We start from the raw sequence: 18,496 nt of genomic DNA on the forward strand, positions 1-18,496 counted from the left end.
TGTGAGCCCCTATGTGACACGCAAGTTTTGGCAGTTTTCTATTGTCTGGTGTCTTCAGCTGTGTGTTAACACAAAGCCAAAGAGGAAAGACATCAGCGATGATCTTAGAGAAGAAACTGTTGCTGAGAGCTGCTCTACGGCAAGGATGCATGTTTTTGTGTGTGTAAGTGTGTTTATTTCCGAAGCCGGCCAGTGGGCCAGATTGGAATCTTTTCAGGCCGATTCTGGTCACTGGGCCAATTCTGGCCCGCGGGCCTTGTGTTTGACATCCCTGTTCTATACAGTCATTAAAAATATTCACAGGTGCCAATCTTCCCAGGAGTGGACATCCCAGCTAATTCACTTCAAGGTCAGGCCGCTACATCTCAGACTCTACAGGCCTCAGTAAACTGGATGGTAGCACAATTAGACAGAGACTGAACAAGTGTGGCTTATTTGGAAGGGTTGCAAGGCAAAAGCCTCCTCTCATCCAAAGTACTTAAGCATGGCTTAGGTTTGGAAAGCTATATCTGAACAAACCACAAGATTTCTCGAACAATGTGCTTTGGACACGTGAAACCAAAGTGAGTGTTTGGTCATAATCCACAGTCTCACGTTTGTCAAAAACCACACACAGCATATCAAAGCTCCTTTGTATCCCAAAATATTCTACAGTCAAATGTGAGGCCATCTCTCTGACAGCTAATGCGGGGCTGAAACTGGTCGTCCTTTTGTATAGAGAGCTCACGGTGAGCTCAGTGACTGCACAGTGTCCAGGTCCTGTGATCATCACCCCTCCACTATGGTGCAGTACTTGGCAGCCTGTATGAGGTCTTCATGCTTATATGCTGTTTGGTTTTCACTAAACTTGGCACAGGACAATGATCCCAAACATTCCAGCAAATCTACAACAGAATTGCTGAAAAAAAAAAGAATCAAGGTGATACAGTGGCCCAGTCAAAGTCCAGTGCTGGACAGGATCTTAAGAATTCATCCAGAAGGATGTGAGACTGAAAAGTCATACAACTAATTTCTAGTTATTGCTGCTAAAATAGGTTCTTAAAGCTATTGACTCTTACTAACCTACTGAAATTGGCTGTTCTACAAGTGGCTTCTACCTTTTGACTTGTTTTTTGCTAAATAAATAAATTTGATTACATTTTTTAAATGTATTTATTATCCTAACACATAAAATATAAGAAGTGACAGAGGATGTACTTTCTTTTTACCGTAACTGGACAGGAAAATGACTGAACACACAAAGTTTCCATCAACTGAATAAAATCATGTAGTTTCCATGATTTGCAGCGGCAGCTCCGCAAACGCATTCAGATTTGTTTTCATATCCTTCGTTTGTGTTCTTGAGAAGGAGATTGCTTTTGTTTTTTCATGTAATAATTTCCATCCACAGATGAGCCTTGAGCAGACCAGTTAACAGAAGATCACCAGAGCTACCGGAACTCAGCACTGCTTGTTTATCAAAACGTTGAGTCCTTTTTGGTTCTTTGTCTTAAACGCCATAACAAAGTGGTGCGGGGCGATCTTTCCACGGCCCTCCTCGTCCACCTGGCCCATGAAGATGTAGTTCAAGCCTAGTGAGGTCACACAAAAAAAACCTGAATGCAGTGGCAGAATGGCAGAGACATTCAGGGAGGCCAAAATGTGAGAATCTGCCCACAGCAGGTCTGTATACTATATGTTTATATGCATACATATAAACTTACAGTACTTAGAGTTGAATTGACTGTTTGGACAGTGAGTTCTGCCGCTCACCTAACGCCTCAACTGAGAGTGACAGCGCATCACAGGAGGCAAACTCAGAGCCATAAGTTATTCAAAACAGTCAACCAGCATCTATACAATGTCATCATATTGCAGATAATAACCGGGGGGGAAAATTATATCGAGGACACTGAGAAAAATGTATTTCATCTCTACGCTGTACACTCACCTCTTCTGATAACTGGGCACTTTTTGCACAGGATAACGATCTTGGTGCTCATTGTCTTTCCTGCCTGCTGGATTGCCAGGTTGCCTTCTTTATACACGTTGATAATAGAGACGGTGGCGTGCATACTTCCACCTCTAATCACCGCTGTAATAACAGTTCCAGTTATCACTGTTGTAAACACAAAAAGCAGATGAAAAATTACTGAAACATTTCTTAGAAAAATAGTGTATATAACTCCCCAAAAAAGCCTATACAGACAGAATACATACATGTAAAATCCACAGATACATTTTCTTGTACAGAAAACTACAACTGCAATGGCTCCCGCAAGTGCTACAGTACCTCAGTCTTCTTCCCCTCACCCACAACCGGGGGTTTCTTCCTGTTAAAAGGGAGTTTTTCTTTCCCACTGTTGCCAAAGGTTTTGCTCATAGGGGTCATCTGATTGTTTGGGTTCTCACTGTTTTCTCTGTACTATTGTATGGTTTACCTTGCAATGTAAAGGCAACCGTTGTTGTGGTTTGATTCCTTAAAAATGAATTGAAGTGGTTTTAAAGCGTCTCTTCTGCAAAAAGTGGAGTTTTACTTGGCCTCCAACCTTGCACAGACTATAATATCCAACTTTGCTGGTCTTGCTTTGTCTTGGCACTTGTTCTGGGGTCTTTAGGCACATCTCTCACTATTTTTCTTTCCAGATTCTTTGAAATTTTTAACTTCCTACCTCTTCCAACATTGTTCTGTACTCTGTGGCTCTCTTTGAAACTCTTGATGATGCTTCTCACTCCAGTTTTAGACACTTGGAAACACTGTGATAACTTTGTATATCCACCTCCTGCTTAGTGAGCCTCAACAATTGTCTTTAAACATGGTTAAAACTCTGCTGCGATTGAGCCATAGCACAATCACAGCAGTGATTGTGCTATGGCTCAATAAAAAAGTCCGTTTGTATAATAATACTGACCCTAGAAATGTTTGGGTTTTGTTTTCTATGAATTAATTAAATTGTTGTGTGCAAAAAGAAACTATTTATGCTTTCTAAAGAAAACCAGAATGTTCAGAAATGCTATGTTGAACATCCCTCTGTTAATAAATTATGGCAACTGCCAGTACTAGCCCCTCATCCTCACATTCACGTTTGGTTATCATATTCATATCTGAGAGAGCTGTGAACAATATGTGCGTGCTACATCTCAACTCCGCTTCTTTGAAGTGCAGCCTGTCTTTAAAAATGTCACTGTGGATTAACAGCATAGACTCTATACATTTCCTTTCAGGCTGTGAGCGCTACACCCTTGTGACCTTTTTTTTTAAAGCTTCCTTATCCATCTATAAGGTAAAAGCTCCCTTTAATACAACATCAAAGAATTCCAACTCTATCAAACAAGAGGAAATTGAACGTGGGACATCATTAGTGTCACACAGACAGAAAGAAATCAAGGTGATAACGTCATTATAAATCATCTGACAGTTTAACTGCTCAGAGCAGAGATACTTTGCTACTTTGTTCCAGGTTTATTTTCCTGACTGATTCTGCTTAAACAATGCGACCAGTGTGCGGGGTGAAGTTTCAGCCATTTCCTGTTTAGACAGACCAGCTCTCACAAAAGAAAAACATACAGTTTTGCCGTTTGTTTCCACGGCTGGTGGAGAAGTGACGTTTAGCAGTGACAGCTGAGTGATACTGGAGCCGGTGGAGTGGAGGAGGAGGCACGGCTCATTCAGCATGAACAGGATTCTTTAACCTGATGGTACCAATGCGTCTGGACTTCACATGCTGCCTGTTTCATTTCCTGACAGGGATGAAATTAGCCAGAGGACTGCCTGTTTTAGTCGTGCTATTATATCTGTTGCTACTGTTACATAAACCAGCGAGCTGTATTTGATGATTTAATGTGTAGATGCCACATAATTTGATTATTTTAAAATACCAGCAGTGATTGGACCAGCTATTTTCAGCCTTGTCATGTCTCGTCTCCCTGTTTCACTCAGATGCGCCGATCACATAAAAGCGACTTTTTCTGCATTCGCCGCCACATCACTCGTCTTTCCTTTTTTCCCCCTTTTCCTCGACACAAACCGCATGTGTCAGATTGCCGAGCCTGAATAAACGCCTTCATTTATTGCCACTTTGCCTACAGTCAGTGGCTGAGTATGAGTGTGTGTTTAGACTACAGGTAACCGTGCCCTACTGTATGCAATCATTCACTTCTTGACAGGCTATCAAGGAAGTCTTTGAGATGTGTAAGGGAAAAACAATCACAGAGCAAAGATAGCAACATAATCAGGACTATAAACTGCTACTTAAGGGGAGTTTTGGCTGTCAGCATGGGGTCTACTCATATATATCTTCAGAGAATCTGCAATTCAAGCTGTTTAGGATTAGTATTTGTGAAAGCAGATATGTTAAATGATACAAAAATGGCTGGAATGTATTAGTGACTATGGCTTAATGTGGTTTTTGATAAGTTACAGTAAGCTTTTATGTTCTCACCAAAATTGCTGGAGCAGTAATTGCTCTCAAGCGTTCCTTGTCTTTTGCATTTCTGCCGGCACAGGGCAACAGAGTACTTCAGAGCTGCACAGAGAAAAAAAGAAACACACACACACAAAAATCAGCCTCTGTAATTTTGCCCGCCAGTGACGCGGGCATGTAAGTTATGTTGCCATCTGCTTCTGCTGCAGCCTATTTACTGAGTATTCTTGGTAACACGAGTGTCTCTACAGATGGATGGCTGTCAGTATCACAGACAATAGCTCGATTATGTGGCGAGGGAACGTCTGTTTTTGAAGTTAAAGATAGAAGAGAATCCATAAAGGAAAGAACTGAGGCTTGAAGTAAATACAATGTGACTGTGCAAATATTTTTCTTACTGTGGAGGGAAAAGTCGGGTGAGAGGGGGAGATAAGCCAACCAGAAAGCAGTGACACAGCATGACATCATAGCAGGGGGGCGCCAAAATAACCTGGCCTGAGTGACGGAAAAAAACAACAATGTGTGGGAATGCGAGTCTGACTATGAAAATGAGCTGTGATTGCAGGTGCAGACGCACGCCCACCCCTTGTGTTATGTACAGTTTACACAAGAGAAAAGTCTTATGAGCATAACACATAGTTTTAGCATATGCTGTGTTACAACATGTGCTTGGCTGCATCTGTAATTGGACTACACTTTCCGGTATGTTCTATTGACTCACTGGCTGACTGCTATAATCTATTTACGTGAGCAGAGCATTTGCTCTTATGTGAGCCACATGTGTGGGGACAGTAGCAGAATGCATGGCCACAAGCAGCACACTGTACTACTACTTAAGCACCTCGCTCTTTCCTTCTCTTGCCTACATTTGCTATTGGAAGCAGATTTTAGATCCTTCTCAAGTTGAAAGAAGGAGATAAAATCCCACATGTTATCAAAGAATCCAGCAGCACAAAGCAAATACAGTCAAATCAGCTAATGCAGATATTAGAAGTCTGTGGATGTTAGAAGTTTTTTAATGGTTTCTATTGAATATAAGCTGCTACCTACGTATTGGCCTGGTGGTGACTGGCTGTGTGGTAGTTGCAGGCAGTACTGTTGTGGTGGGGAATTTCTTTGGTCTGAATTTGTAGTGCCCAATGAAGCCGTCGGCAGTCAGGCTGAGATCTGACAGGAACTGGATTAGGAGCTGATTCCCCTCCGACAACACCGGCCTACAGAGCAGCACGGGAAAGCAGACTGAGGATGAACTGAGATGAAATCACATGATGGTTTAGTGAAAATGAACTCTACAGCATGACAGAAATCACCTACGCTGGGGGGCTGTCTCCGCAGTATTTGCCAATCCTCTTCGCATCGTTTATTTCCGGCCCGTTGAAAATGGAGACGTGGTCGTAGCGGCAGTAGTTGTCTCGTTCCACATCGAACTTCTCGAACTTCACCTCAATAATCTGCAGCAGGAGACAAGTTATAAAGTATTCCTCTTTTTTCTAGCAGAAGCTTATAACAGGCCCTAGGGTGCATCATCTGACTAAAGTGTATGCTGTCATTTTTGAAAAGATATACTCCACCTGCGACTCACTGAGATTTCTTAAAAGAACGGCTCAGGTAACTTGCAATGTTTTATTTCAATAGAGTGTTATTCCGCCACTGGCATTTACTCATCATTGATATAGAGGGAAAACATGCACGGAAAAATGACTACATGAAAAACTTCTGTATCTTCATTGATTTACAAAACTCTGTTTTTCTGCTGTGGATAGCTTCTCCAGTTTCCTCAGATTTTCTAAGCACACAACACACACCATGTCAAGATATGACAATTTTCCTCTAAAAACTCTTTGGGAATCACTCTGTTGTTACAAAAATACTATATTCTGCCTGTCAAACTGTGTTTGATATTTGAATGGTGCACAGATATTGTGGCCTAATAAAGAAACAAACAAACAAAGATATTCCCCTGAAAATGCTAAGGTACAAGGACTGGCCTGAAAATGAGTGAAAAAGCAGCCAATGTTCAAAGAAAGCCTTTGAAAACCCTCCAGAAAGCCTGAAGAAGTATTGTTAAACAGCACTTTAAAAAATGACAAGACAGAGTGTCTCCTTGGAAGCAAAATATAAAGAAATTAGGAGTGACTCAAAACTTTTGCACAATCTCCTGGAATTTCAGTTAATTTGAGGCCAGTTATTCAGAAAGAAACATTTGCATTCACTAATTTTTTTAAGTAAAATTTTTAATGTATGACCTGGTTCTTTGGTGCTACTATATGCCAGGAGCAGGTCACTCCAGCTGGGTAGTCCTTCTCAGGCCAGTTGGGTGTTTTGAAAGTCCCAGAGGGCTTAACCAGCCTGCCTCCACAGTACTGGTCCCCTGAGGAGAAATGACTGAAGTTAGTGCTAGGATTACACAATTAATTAGCTAAATTCTGCTCCTGTTATTGCTTGAATGAAATAATGAATGTTATTTAGCAATCTTTTAAAAGCTATAATGGTGAGTCAGTAATGTGCTCGTGTTATTAACTGCGTCTAGGGGCTCTCACTGCCTTTTTGTCGTTATGAACACCATAAAAAGCAAGTCTGTCATTAGTCATCTGTGGGTTTAAAAATAACTGCCATCAGAGGAACATCAGTTCAGAAAAAACACAAACTCTCAAAGGATCGAATCGCTTAAAAACACGCTTTCCTTATGACATATACTTTAACTGATTCTGCCTTTCCAGCATGTAAAAAAATACATTTAGCAAATTGAAGAAAACAAATCTCTACAAATGGGTGACACGTGGTGCAGCAGAGTTTTAACCATGTTTAAAGACAGGATAGCAACAGTCTCTCTGCCAGCGTGTAAGAGCCTGGCTGACTGGTTAATTGACACTGTCCACTACAGCTGTCAGCTCCTACGGTACAGAAAACCAGACATTAAACTTCTAAAAACAGTAGATGGCCCAGTGAGGTAAAACGCTAAAGGCTCTAAGTGAAATTTCTGACCTTTGCCTTGCAGCACAATAGCCAAAAAACATGAGAAATTCCACATCACAGTGCGTGAAGAGTTAAAAAGCAGATTTCTTTTAATCCACATGGACTTTTAGCCCACAGACCTGCTCTTACTGAGCACTACACGAACGGATACATCCTGTTGTTTTACTGGGTGTCTGCATACAAACAAGGTAAGATTTACTTCTTAGTAACATTACAGAAGCTCCACATATTTCTGCATTACATGCTTGGATAGCAGCAAGATGTTCTGCTACCCTTGCAAACTTGGCACCTTTGACTAAGACAGCTGTGTTAAGAGGAAGCATGCCCAAGCTTCTTCTTCTCCCCATGTTTTCTTACCTCGCTCATGTGTATGGGCAGCAGAGAAAACAGCCAGGAAGCCACTCCCAGCAGTGTTGGCATCGGATACCATCTGCAGGAGCATCTTGTTGCCTGTGGAAACAAGGGCTCCTGGCTTGAACGTCCCACAGAAGCGACCCAGTCTCTGTCCATTGACATGGCCGCTGTAGACATCCACATAATCATAGCGACACAGGTTGTCATTCTCCAGATCAATGAAGCGGAATGACAGTACCACCACCTTGCCCTCCGGGACCTGGGTGGGGAGTTGGAGAATGCTTAGTTAAATTATTATTATTATTAGATGGCATAACAAACAAAAGAGCATAGACCTAAATACTGAATATTGTTACTTTAATACTCTCAAACATTTAACCTAATTGTGCATTTTAACCCAGCTTATGCCGTTTTTCCAACCTAATCATCAGCTTCACTGCAATAAAGTACAGAAACATCACAGAGCCACTCAGCAAAGATTGCCCTAAGCTAACTACGGCTGTGGTTAACTATTTTTAGAAGGAAATTAGGAGTTTGGACTAAGACAAAGATTGTCATACTGTATTTATTTTTAATGAACAATGCTTTATCACTGTCATCATATGCTATGAATGAAAAACACAACTGGACTCACTGTGATTCTCCACACACATTTGGTATTTGGAGGGTAAACTCCTGGGTACCCCTGGCTCCCGATTACTCCAGACTCTCCTGTGATGTTTCCGCCACATGTAAAGATTGGTCTGAGGAGAAAGATATTTTCTATACATATAAATAAAATAATAACGGTGCATTACAGCAAAATTTAAAAACAAAGTTGATAATATCCATTGGATTCAGTGCATTCAGTTCCTCGCCACATGTCCCGAGGCAGCCCATACTGCACAATATTCTTCCAACTCCAGTCATCTGACGGTGATTTTCAAAAGGCTAAATGGGATCCTTACTTTTTTAATCTAATAAATCTTTCAAGAAAATTTGAGTTTAGGGTAAAAAGTAAATAAAGAAGTACCTCTGCTGGGACTGCGCACAGACTTCTGTCAAGAACAGTAGAGTCCATGCGCAAAAAATACTGCATGTTCTCCACATTGTTGGGAAAACGGAGCAGGAGCTTCGCATGTTTTCGCCCGGTGGCGTGAATGGCATTGTGCTCAACAGGCTAAAACGGAGGGGAAAAGTACCCAGGAGCTCCTGTAAGGAGTTTCAGCAACGGAAAACTCAAGCAAGCAGATGAATATAGCGTTTGTTCTGCGTGGTAGGAGGGACGGGGCGCAGGGTGCACATTTCTTTTTTTTTTTCTTTCTTTTTTTTTTCCCTCAGGGGGGGTTAAAGACGCGCTGGGAGGGGAGGGAGTGGGCACTTGCATTAGTTGGCTGGAAAACGAAAAACCTTTAAGGAGATGGCATGAATAAACTTGACTCCAGAAGTTATCTATGCATGGTTTCACATTCCGATCAACGTGTATATTTCTGAATTCAAATACCTGCATGTGCCTAAAGGTGAATGAGGCAACTTGTGTTGTGTTCTCCAATCTTATTTTTTTTATTTTATATTTTATATATGTCTATAAACTGAATACAAAATACAATTACATGAAATATGGCTTGTTAGAGTTGTGTGCTGCAAAGGGGTCATCTGAGGATTGAAAGAGAGCACCACCTGCTGGACAAACTATGGTGTAAGCAATTTTATTATCACTCAAATTCCAATTCAAAAATGTGCTGTTCTCTCCATCATATTATGTTGTTTATTTGATTATATAATTATTATTTCTATTTTAGATGTTACCTATTTGTCCATTTGCATTTCTTGAAATGCTCAGTCCATGTCATTTGTTTTTAAATTTCATGAATAGTGAAATTACCTTATTTTCTTGCACTGGTACACGTGTGGTAATATTTAGGCTCCTTCATTCTTTGTTTATTTACCCTGATATCTTAGTCTGAATCTGCAGTTTGAATTATACGGAACCTGCATGCTGATTATGGCATATACACACCATTCACATCGGAATTTTCAGTGGGGACAAAAACAAACAAACAAAAAGGATAGAGTGAGATTGAAGTCACTTAGAGCAGCAAATGAGAGTTTACGGAAGCGTAGTACGGAAGCGTAGAGCTGCCACCCAGGCAAAAGAAAAATACAAGTGTATCACGTTCGTACAATATAGGATCACGTTCGTACAATATAGGATCACGTTCGTACAATATATTGTACGAACGTGATCCTATATTGTACGAACGTGATAATTATGTATATTGTAATAACGTGATATTATGTTGTTCAAACGTGAAAAGTATATTGTACAAACATGATAGTATATTGTACAAACATGATAGTATATTGTACAAACAGGAAACGTATCTTGTTAGAACAATAAACCTTTCACGTTATAACGTGATACACTTGTATTTTTCTTTTGCCTGGGTGGCAGCTCTACGCTTCCGTAGTGTAATAGTGGTATTAATTTTATTAATTTATACATATTTATAGTTTTAGTACGTGATAGAATTTTGAATCCTTGTGTCGCGCTTGAGAAACTGAAAGAAGAGAGAAGGGAAGCATCGGCGATTCTGTGATTGATTGCGACGCCTGGAGTTTCACAGTTGCCACTATCATCAGCTCGGCGATCGATTCATTTCAGTTCCACAAAAGATGGCGGACCGAACGCCTGGTGGCTCTCAGAAAGCTAGCGCTAAGGTAAACTTATAGTTTGTAGTTGTTTTAGCTCACTTGCACCTGTTGTAATGAGAACTGTGCAAATAATATTGTCCTTTAACAGCACTAGCTGTTTGCTGTAAAAGACCACAACAGGGAGTGTGCGCAACAGTGTCTGCTAACACTGCCGCGCTACGGCTAACTGAAGCGCCGCAGCCACACTGGCTGGTTGTAGCTAAGCTAAGCTAATGTGTTGGTCACCATAAACTGGATTAATGGAAGCAGTTATCACAGGAATAAACTTGTTCGCAAATCACAAGCTTTACACGTGCATTGTCTTCTGGATGACGTACACTGGTTGTATATTTCAGTGTGGAAATAGTAAATTAAGCATTTGGGAGCTGGGGCCTAACCGTCATTCGCCGTTTAGCGCAATGCATTCAGTCCGTGGCGCTGCACCAAAAGACGACTTCTTAGGCCTCTTGTTAATTTAGCTAATTTCTTAATCTTTCCTGGTCTCCAGCTGCAGCTTGGTCGTAAATGTGTAATGTATTATACTTAAATAATTAGTGTTAAATGTCTGAGTAACGGTTGCCGGCGCCTATTTAATACAGCCGACTTTATAAACCAGCGGCTACAGTCCGCGCTGAAGTTACCTGTTTACGGGATAATTGTTAGGCATAATAATAATAGCAGGACTCAACATTACTTGAACAAGTCGTGGTTGTTTCCAGTTATTAAATAGTCGTAATGTGTGGTTATTAAATACCTGGTGAAAACAACCATACTTTGTTGACATGTACAGGCGCTGCTTGAGAGCAAACTGAAGTCTTTCAGCATTGGCAAGATGGCAGTGGCAAAGAGAACCCTCAGCAAAAAGGAACAAGATGAAATAAAGAAAAAAGTAAGTATGGATTTTCCTTTTGCACAATATTCTCTGCATGAGTAATAGCTGTTAGAGATTTATATGATTTATTTACTTTGACACCTTTGTGCGCGTGTGTGTTCAGGAAGATGAACGAGCGGCAGCTGAAATTTATGAGGAGTTTCTTGCTGCTTTTGAAGGAGGAGGGGAGGGAAAAGTCAAAGCTTTTGTCCGTGGTGGCATTGCAAATGCAACGAAAGGTATACGTTTTGCATTATATATTTCTCAAACTGATTGCAAAATATGCAAATGTTAAAGAACAGTTCACCAAACCTTTTTTACTTTGGAAATTGAAATAGTAATGTGATTGCAGGGCGAAAACTAAAAGATTTTTTTCTTCTTGCAGAGGAAGCGGCTGCTGATGACAAGAGAGGAAAGTTGTACAAGCCTAAGTCACGTTTTGAGACCCAACCAAAAAGCATCCTGCCTTTGGAAACCCCGCCACAATTTTTAGCATTTGACAAACGGCATGTAAGTATTGTTTCTGAGAATGAGAAGCATCTCGTCTAACTTTTGCATTGAATAACACTTACCTGGTTTCCTCATTGTAGGGCTTAAAGAAGACCAGTGAAAAGGAAAAGAAGAAGAGTAATTTGGAGCTCTTCAAAGAAGAACTTAAACAGTAAGTTTTAACACAGGAAGGTGTTAAAATATTTTAGTGGCAGAGATTAGATGTTCCTAAGACTTTTGGTGTGGTTATTAAAGTTGTAATATATTAAACACAGATTTTAATCAGCTGTGATATGTGTCTGTGTCTTGCAGAATACAGGAAGAGAGAGATGAAAGACACAAGATGAAAGGACGTGTTAGTCGCTTCGAACCGCTCTCTGGGACAGATGGAAGACGCTCCTGTAAGTGTTGTTTAAGTCGCGTGACTGCCTTACGTGCACTAACTTGGCCTGACAGCGCCCTTTCCTGCCTTACGCCACCCTCTGTCCCTTTGTCCACATCTACCCTGAAACAAAATTTATACTGCTTTTCTGCTTCTTTTAGCGGATGGTTCTTCACGAAGAAACCGTCCGTCCAGTGGTAATTTTGACTTAATATAGTGACCGTGAATACCTTTATCTTGCTAAGAAAATAATGTTGGTCCTGTCAGACAGCAGCAGGAAATTCTTTTCTCTTCTCTGTGTCTGCAGTTTTGGATGACTGTGCACCAGGTTCCCATGACGTTGGAGATCCATCCACTACTAACTTGTACCTTGGAAACATCAATCCACAGGTTTGTATCTAAACATGCATGAAGTGGAAGTAATGTAAAGCATGCCATAAAAGGAGGGGCTTAAGCATGTTGCTATTCCTTAGAAATTTGCTACATATGCCCTTAATTCAGAATGGGAAATATTTATGCAATGTCTGTGTTTCTCAATTTGTATCATTTACTTCATAGATGAACGAAGAGATGCTGTGCCAAGAGTTTGGCCGGTATGGCCCGCTGGCAAGTGTGAAAATCATGTGGCCGAGGACAGATGAGGAAAGGGCTCGGGAGAGGAACTGTGGCTTTGTGGCTTTCATGAACAGGAGGGATGCAGAGCGAGCACTCAAAAACTTAAATGGTACGAATCTCGAATTCTTTTATTAAGTTGTTATATTACATCCTTTTATCTTCTTTCCAGTTCACATGTGCGTGTATAATTGAATGCACATTTACTCCCATAATAGGAAAGATGATAATGAACTTTGAGATGAAATTAGGATGGGGAAAAGGTGTGCCCATTCCACCCCATCCCATCTATATCCCTCCTTCTATGATGGAACATACACTCCCCCCGCCTCCCTCTGGCCTCCCATTCAACGCACAGCCCCGAGAGAGGCTAAAGAACCCCAATGCTCCTCTGCTTCCTCCACCTAAAAACAAGGAGGAGTTCGACAAGGTAATTCAATACGTCAGCCTAGGATTTTCTCATGGGATATGGCAATGTTTTGTTAATTGTGGTGGTATGATGTTAGTCATAATAAGCAAGTCAGTACAGGATTTAGATTTTGAATTAGTTGTTGTGTGTAAGAAAGTGTCATTATCAAATGTCAATGTGTGCAAAATGCTCAGTGTTACAAAGAGGTGTTACTATGGTAAAGTATCAGGGTTGTTTGGCCTCTAGTAAAACTGACAGCAGGAAAGGAAAGTTATTGTCTTTTTGCACTTTTTAAATGCATTTTTTATATTTTTCACCTGTTGCCTTTGTAACAATACTCACATTCTATGTTTATTATCTGATGTGACTTCATATACAGACTCTGTCGCAAGCCATAGTCAAAGTGGTTATCCCAACAGAAAGGTACATGTTTTTCTTTTTTTTTTTTAAATTGGTGTACAAACTTAGAAAGAAAAAAAACATCCCATAATGAAACTAATACGTTTGATCATTTGATCACTGCATGCTACAGGGGGCTGGTCAGTGTGGATGAGCAATGGTTGAGGCAGCTGCACGGCGTCTTCATACTAGTACCTAGAATAATACTGACTGAAGTTTGTTTCACATCCCTCCATCATTCATATTTTCTTTACATGTGTAGCCAAACATCATTATAGATCTTAATAACTATGCTATTTAGAGAAAAAGATCATTACTTTCACAGTCCCACTCCATACATAGACATTAAATCGTGTTTCTCAACTTTAGTGATGTTGTACTCTGCTACATACATGATCTGCTGATTCTAGATCCGTAGTTGTGAAAACCTGTTCTCTGACCATTGCTCACTCAGACCGTCTCCCCCCTTGGCCTCTGTCACTATGAGGAGCTCAGTAAATTTGGCTCCTGCTGACAAATCCAAACCTGCCATCATTAGTCTATATATGACCTTTGACATTGGCCTTGGTGAGCAGCACAAGTTGAACTGTCTGCAGCAGCGAGGGACCTGAAAAGCATCATGGGATGGATTGGGAAAGTATACAGAATTTTACCCCGTCATTGGTACGATCGGCTCCAATACAAGTAAATGTGATTTGTGTTGTCAAATGAAAGACATCCTTTGTCTTGTTGGCCACTTTAGGCTAATTGTATGCAGCCTGCACAATTTATTTCCTCTACAAATTATCACAGAAGAACTTCTAACGTTCCCATTTGCACAGTTTTAAGTCGGTACCAACTCCACTAGTAGATAACCCGTTTTAAGCCAAAGATCATGTACTGCTTTTTCACGTTACATTAGTAGGAAAGAGTGGGAATTGAAAGGCACTGTACTGACAAATATTCCTGTTAGTACGGTGTCTTATTAATGTCTCGCTCCTGTTGTTCCCAATTCCACTCACCCCCACATTGTGAAATTTGAACTTAAAGATATTTTATATCAAGGTTCCGAGCAGTGCAATGTAATTAAAAGCTGTTGCACTGTAGCTTCAAAGAACACAGGCATGACCTTAGTAGATGCAATAAAAAAAGCTTTTCTTTTCTTTTCTTTTCCTTTTTTTTTTTTTAATTGACATGAATGTCGTACTGTCACAAAATGTTTTTATATACATATTTTTTATTTTTTGCGTGTATTCATTGATGTTATATGTAGGCCCAGAGGTGTAGCCACAGTGATGGTTAATTTATTCCTGGTCATGTGACACACTCTGACAGTCATCTGTTGTCTCATATTCCCCGTCATTTAAACCGTCGCCATAGTAAATAATAAATGGGTATTGTGGTAAGATTTTAGAGTGATTTAGCCATCGTTCTGTACCAAGTATATAATATCACAGTAGAAATTTATTATTCAGGAATAGGTCAATACAGCTGCATTTATGCTTGCAGCATTTCATTGTGTGACATAAATTGTCTTTGCCTAGTCAGCCTGTTGAGTGCGTCAGACCACCAAGAATAAATTAATCTTTAATTGGGAGGTTTTAGTAGTGTTCAAGAGTCCGTCCAGTCTGAATCCGTTTGCTTTAACTGTGTTTTTCTTGTAGGAATTTGCTCTCTCTCATCCATCGAATGATCGAGTTTGTGGTGCGTGAAGGACCAATGTTTGAAGCCATGATCATGAACAGAGAGATCAACAATCCCATGTACAGGTGAGCTTAGCTGCACAATAGAAATGTAGTGTTATTCTGTTAGCTAAAATTCTATGATGTGCCGAGTTACAAAGGTTGTGTATGTCTTTTTATTACAGGTTTTTATTTGAGAACCAGAGCCCAGCACATGTATACTACCGATGGAAGCTCTACTCCATACTGCAGGTTAGTTTTCTATCTTGAAAAAAGTTGCAAAATTTCAGGGGGATCCAGCCATTCCACTAAGTTTCTTCTTTTTATCAATGTGTTCACTGTGATTTATTACCTCCTCAGGGTGAATCACCAGCCAAATGGCGAACAGATGACTTTAGGATGTTTAAAAATGGCTCTTTGTGGCGCCCACCTCCTCTTAATCCGTACCTCCATGGTCCTTACGATGACGGTGAGGAGGAGGAAGATGAAGAGGAGGCCAATAAGAAAGGCTGCTTAAAAGAAGAGTAAGAATATTTGTTTATATTCTGTTACATCTATGTTGTATTTGCTAAATTGCAGAAGTTCTGAGGTCTTTACTTGAAGGAACACTGGAGTCATGCTTTGATTTCTAATTGGCTTTGTTGATGTTCCCACCTGCTCCAGTGTTGTTACAACTGTTAATACTTTGCTGAGTAGTGACTCAGTATTTAGAAATCGGCAGGATAGTCGAGTTTCTCTGCATATCCATTAATTTTAACATCAACTCGCAGCTCACGCCTGCACTCGCACTGCTACAGTTTTGCTAATCTAACATGAAAGTAAATGTAAAAACACAAAGTGAGAACCTGAATTGTCAACTGTAATGGAATAAACTTGTGCTTTGTAATTGAAAACCCAGGCCTACCCCAACATGCCCTCTCTGGAGCTCTACAGTTTCAGTGGACAGAAATACTTTTTTTTTCTTAACACTGACTTTTATTGTTAAAATTTTAGGTGTATTAAGAAAAAAAGCAGCCACGCAAATGAAGCTTTAATTTATTTTGGTCCTGGCTTTTATTTTATTATTGTGACAGATATAGGGCTGTGTGATATGACCAAAATCTCATATCCCGATATAAGACATCTATCGTCCCGATAATGATATAAATCACAAAGATTTAACATTTTCTGTAAATTCTGTGAATCTCTGGCAGCTCAACTTGCATGAAGTGTTTCCAGCTGGGCATCGTGTACCTGGAGTCGAGTGTTTTAACCGATGCATTAAAGGATGCATTTTTAGACATAAGTTGTAACGCCGCCGTTTTCTTTGTGAGTGTTTATTACACGGCGTGCTGCGGGGAAAAGCCTGTTCTAACGTTTGACTCTAAGGTTTATTTTTTAGCACCTGACGCCTCTTTTTTGCTTTTCATCCGTAAATAATCTGCATACTCTTTCACGTGATTCAGTTTATTTTGAAAAGTCTCAAGAGGATCTTGAGCTTTATTGTGAAAGGTTTATGTGGAACATAAACAAGCGGACACGTGATGGTTTTACCGTCGTTGTTGCTAATGACAACGCATAAAAACAGGCACTTGTCCATCCGTAGTGTGGTTATATTACATATAAGAGAAAGAGAGAACTTTAAGAAATTAATATAGCCACTACAGTGACCATCAAAACGATGAAAAAATATTGCCGTAAACAGTTTATTTTGCGACACCACGAAACAAACGATAGCGTAAAATGAAACATAGATGTTTTTATATTGTCATCCGATATATATCGTTATATGAACAGCCCTAGACAGATATGAAAAGTACAGTAGTGCTGACAACAGCTGGGTTAAATGCACTTTGTCCTCACTGTCCTTCATCTCTGCAGGGAGCGGGACAAACTAGAGGAGATGCTGCGTGGTTTGACTCCCAGGAGGGCAGATATTGCAGAGGCCATGCTGTTCTGTCTCAGCCATGCTGAAGCTGCTGAAGAAATTGTGGAGTGTATCACAGAGTCCCTCTCCATCCTAAAGACCCCTTTACCCAAGAAGGCAAGACACTGACCAAAAGAAGAGAAAGACTTTGATAACAACCTGTTTATAGAATTACCCGAAAACCCTTCCAGAATCATAAACTCCGGTTTGCTCTTTGATGTGTTTCAGATTGCACGGTTGTATCTAGTTTCTGATGTGCTGTATAACTCTTCTGCCAAAGTAGCCAATGCATCTTACTACAGAAAATAGTAAGTTATGTCGTTTGTATACTTGAACCATATTATCATCAATTGCACTTAGTCACTCCTTTTTTCCCAGGAAATAAATTGCTCTTTCCTTGTTCGTAATAGCTTTGAGACAAAACTCTGCCAGATTTTCGCCGACCTAAACGCAACTTACAAAACAATACAAGGTCACCTTCAGTGTGAAAACTTCAAGGTACCAAGTCTTGTTAAGTAAACTTCACAGCCTTGATAATTTATATAGTTAAACATCCAGGTTACTTAGCTCTTTTTGTCCTAATTCTTTTTTCTTTTTTTTTTGTGTGTGTGTGTGTGTGCGCTAGCAACGGGTAATGTCATGTTTCCGGGCATGGGAGGACTGGGCTGTGTACCCTGACCCTTTTCTTATCAAGCTGCAGAACATCTTCCTTGGTCTAGTAAACCTCGCTGTGGAGAAGGAGCCTGTAAGCCTTGTTGTGGAGGTAAGTGAGGCTTTATTATTTAGTCTTTTCAGTACCATTAAAGTTATTGTATTATTATTGCTTTGAAAATTTACCATGCTGCTACTAAATTTCCATGTTTTTTCTTTTTCCTCTACATTTGTATCAAGCCTGAGCCAGCAGACGACATTGATGGGGCTCCTATCGGGGATTATGTAGATGGTACTCCACTGGAGGACGTGGATGGAGTGCCCATTGACTCAGTTCCCCTTGATGGGGCACCAATCGATGGAGCCCCTCTGGATGACCTAGATGGAGTTCCTATCAAGTCCATGGAAGAAGACCTAGATGGAATACCTTGTGAGTAGTGCATACAATAACAAAGCATGTTTCCAAGAGCTGTTGGATCCATCAATTTCCCAGCGACTCAGTTCGTTTCTTTTTTTTCTTCTTTCTGTTAATATAGTGGATCCGTCCAAGGATGCTCCCTTCAAGGTAGCACCATCGAAATGGGAAGCAGTGGATGAGGCAGAGTTAGAATCTCAAGGTGAGGCCTTTTAAAGTGTCAGATTAGTTGTTACCTACATTATGTTATCATAGCTGGCGTGAGGGTTTTGCAATTACTTGACTCATATAATTG

General features: G+C 40.4%; 2 protein-coding genes across 5 annotated transcripts; one reads left to right on the forward strand and one right to left on the reverse strand.

Annotated features, from left to right (window-relative positions):
• Positions 1–1,178: 1,178 nt before the first annotated feature.
• Positions 1,179–11,200, reverse strand: pcolce2b (procollagen C-endopeptidase enhancer 2b). 2 transcript variants are annotated; one of them, XM_005722738.1, is made up of 9 exons: positions 11,161–11,200; positions 8,368–8,476; positions 7,737–7,992; positions 6,650–6,774; positions 5,718–5,854; positions 5,454–5,617; positions 4,422–4,505; positions 1,931–2,098; positions 1,179–1,571 (listed from the first exon to the last, which is right to left on the reverse strand). In XM_005722738.1, the coding sequence occupies exons 1-9, from the start codon at positions 11,175–11,177 to the stop codon at positions 1,441–1,443; spliced, it is 1,191 nt and encodes a 396-aa protein (XP_005722795.1). In that variant the 5' UTR covers positions 11,178–11,200; the 3' UTR covers positions 1,179–1,440. The 2 variants fall into 2 exon arrangements, with proteins under 2 accessions (XP_005722795.1, XP_005722794.1); XM_005722737.1 differs by lacking the exon at positions 11,161–11,200 and adding an exon at positions 8,746–8,994.
• Positions 10,297–15,320, forward strand: LOC102211724 (U2 snRNP-associated SURP motif-containing protein-like). 3 transcript variants are annotated; one of them, XM_005722735.1, is made up of 12 exons: positions 10,299–10,433; positions 11,197–11,295; positions 11,402–11,516; positions 11,663–11,787; positions 11,868–11,938; positions 12,079–12,167; positions 12,310–12,345; positions 12,456–12,538; positions 12,707–12,872; positions 12,979–13,190; positions 13,549–13,592; positions 15,212–15,320. In XM_005722735.1, the coding sequence occupies exons 1-12, from the start codon at positions 10,389–10,391 to the stop codon at positions 15,318–15,320; spliced, it is 1,194 nt and encodes a 397-aa protein (XP_005722792.1). In that variant the 5' UTR covers positions 10,299–10,388. The 3 variants fall into 3 exon arrangements, with proteins under 3 accessions (XP_005722791.1, XP_005722792.1, XP_005722793.1); XM_005722736.1 differs by lacking the exon at positions 13,549–13,592 and having other exon boundaries at positions 10,300–10,433; positions 15,212–15,312; XM_005722734.1 differs by lacking the exon at positions 15,212–15,320 and having other exon boundaries at positions 10,297–10,433; positions 12,979–13,617.
• The last annotated feature ends 3,176 nt before the right edge of the window (positions 15,321–18,496 follow it).

Source organism: Pundamilia nyererei, unplaced genomic scaffold (assembly GCF_000239375.1).
Source record: "Pundamilia nyererei isolate P.nyererei 1_Seehausen unplaced genomic scaffold, PunNye1.0 scaffold00007, whole genome shotgun sequence".
NCBI lineage: Eukaryota > Metazoa > Chordata > Actinopteri > Cichliformes > Cichlidae > Pundamilia > Pundamilia nyererei.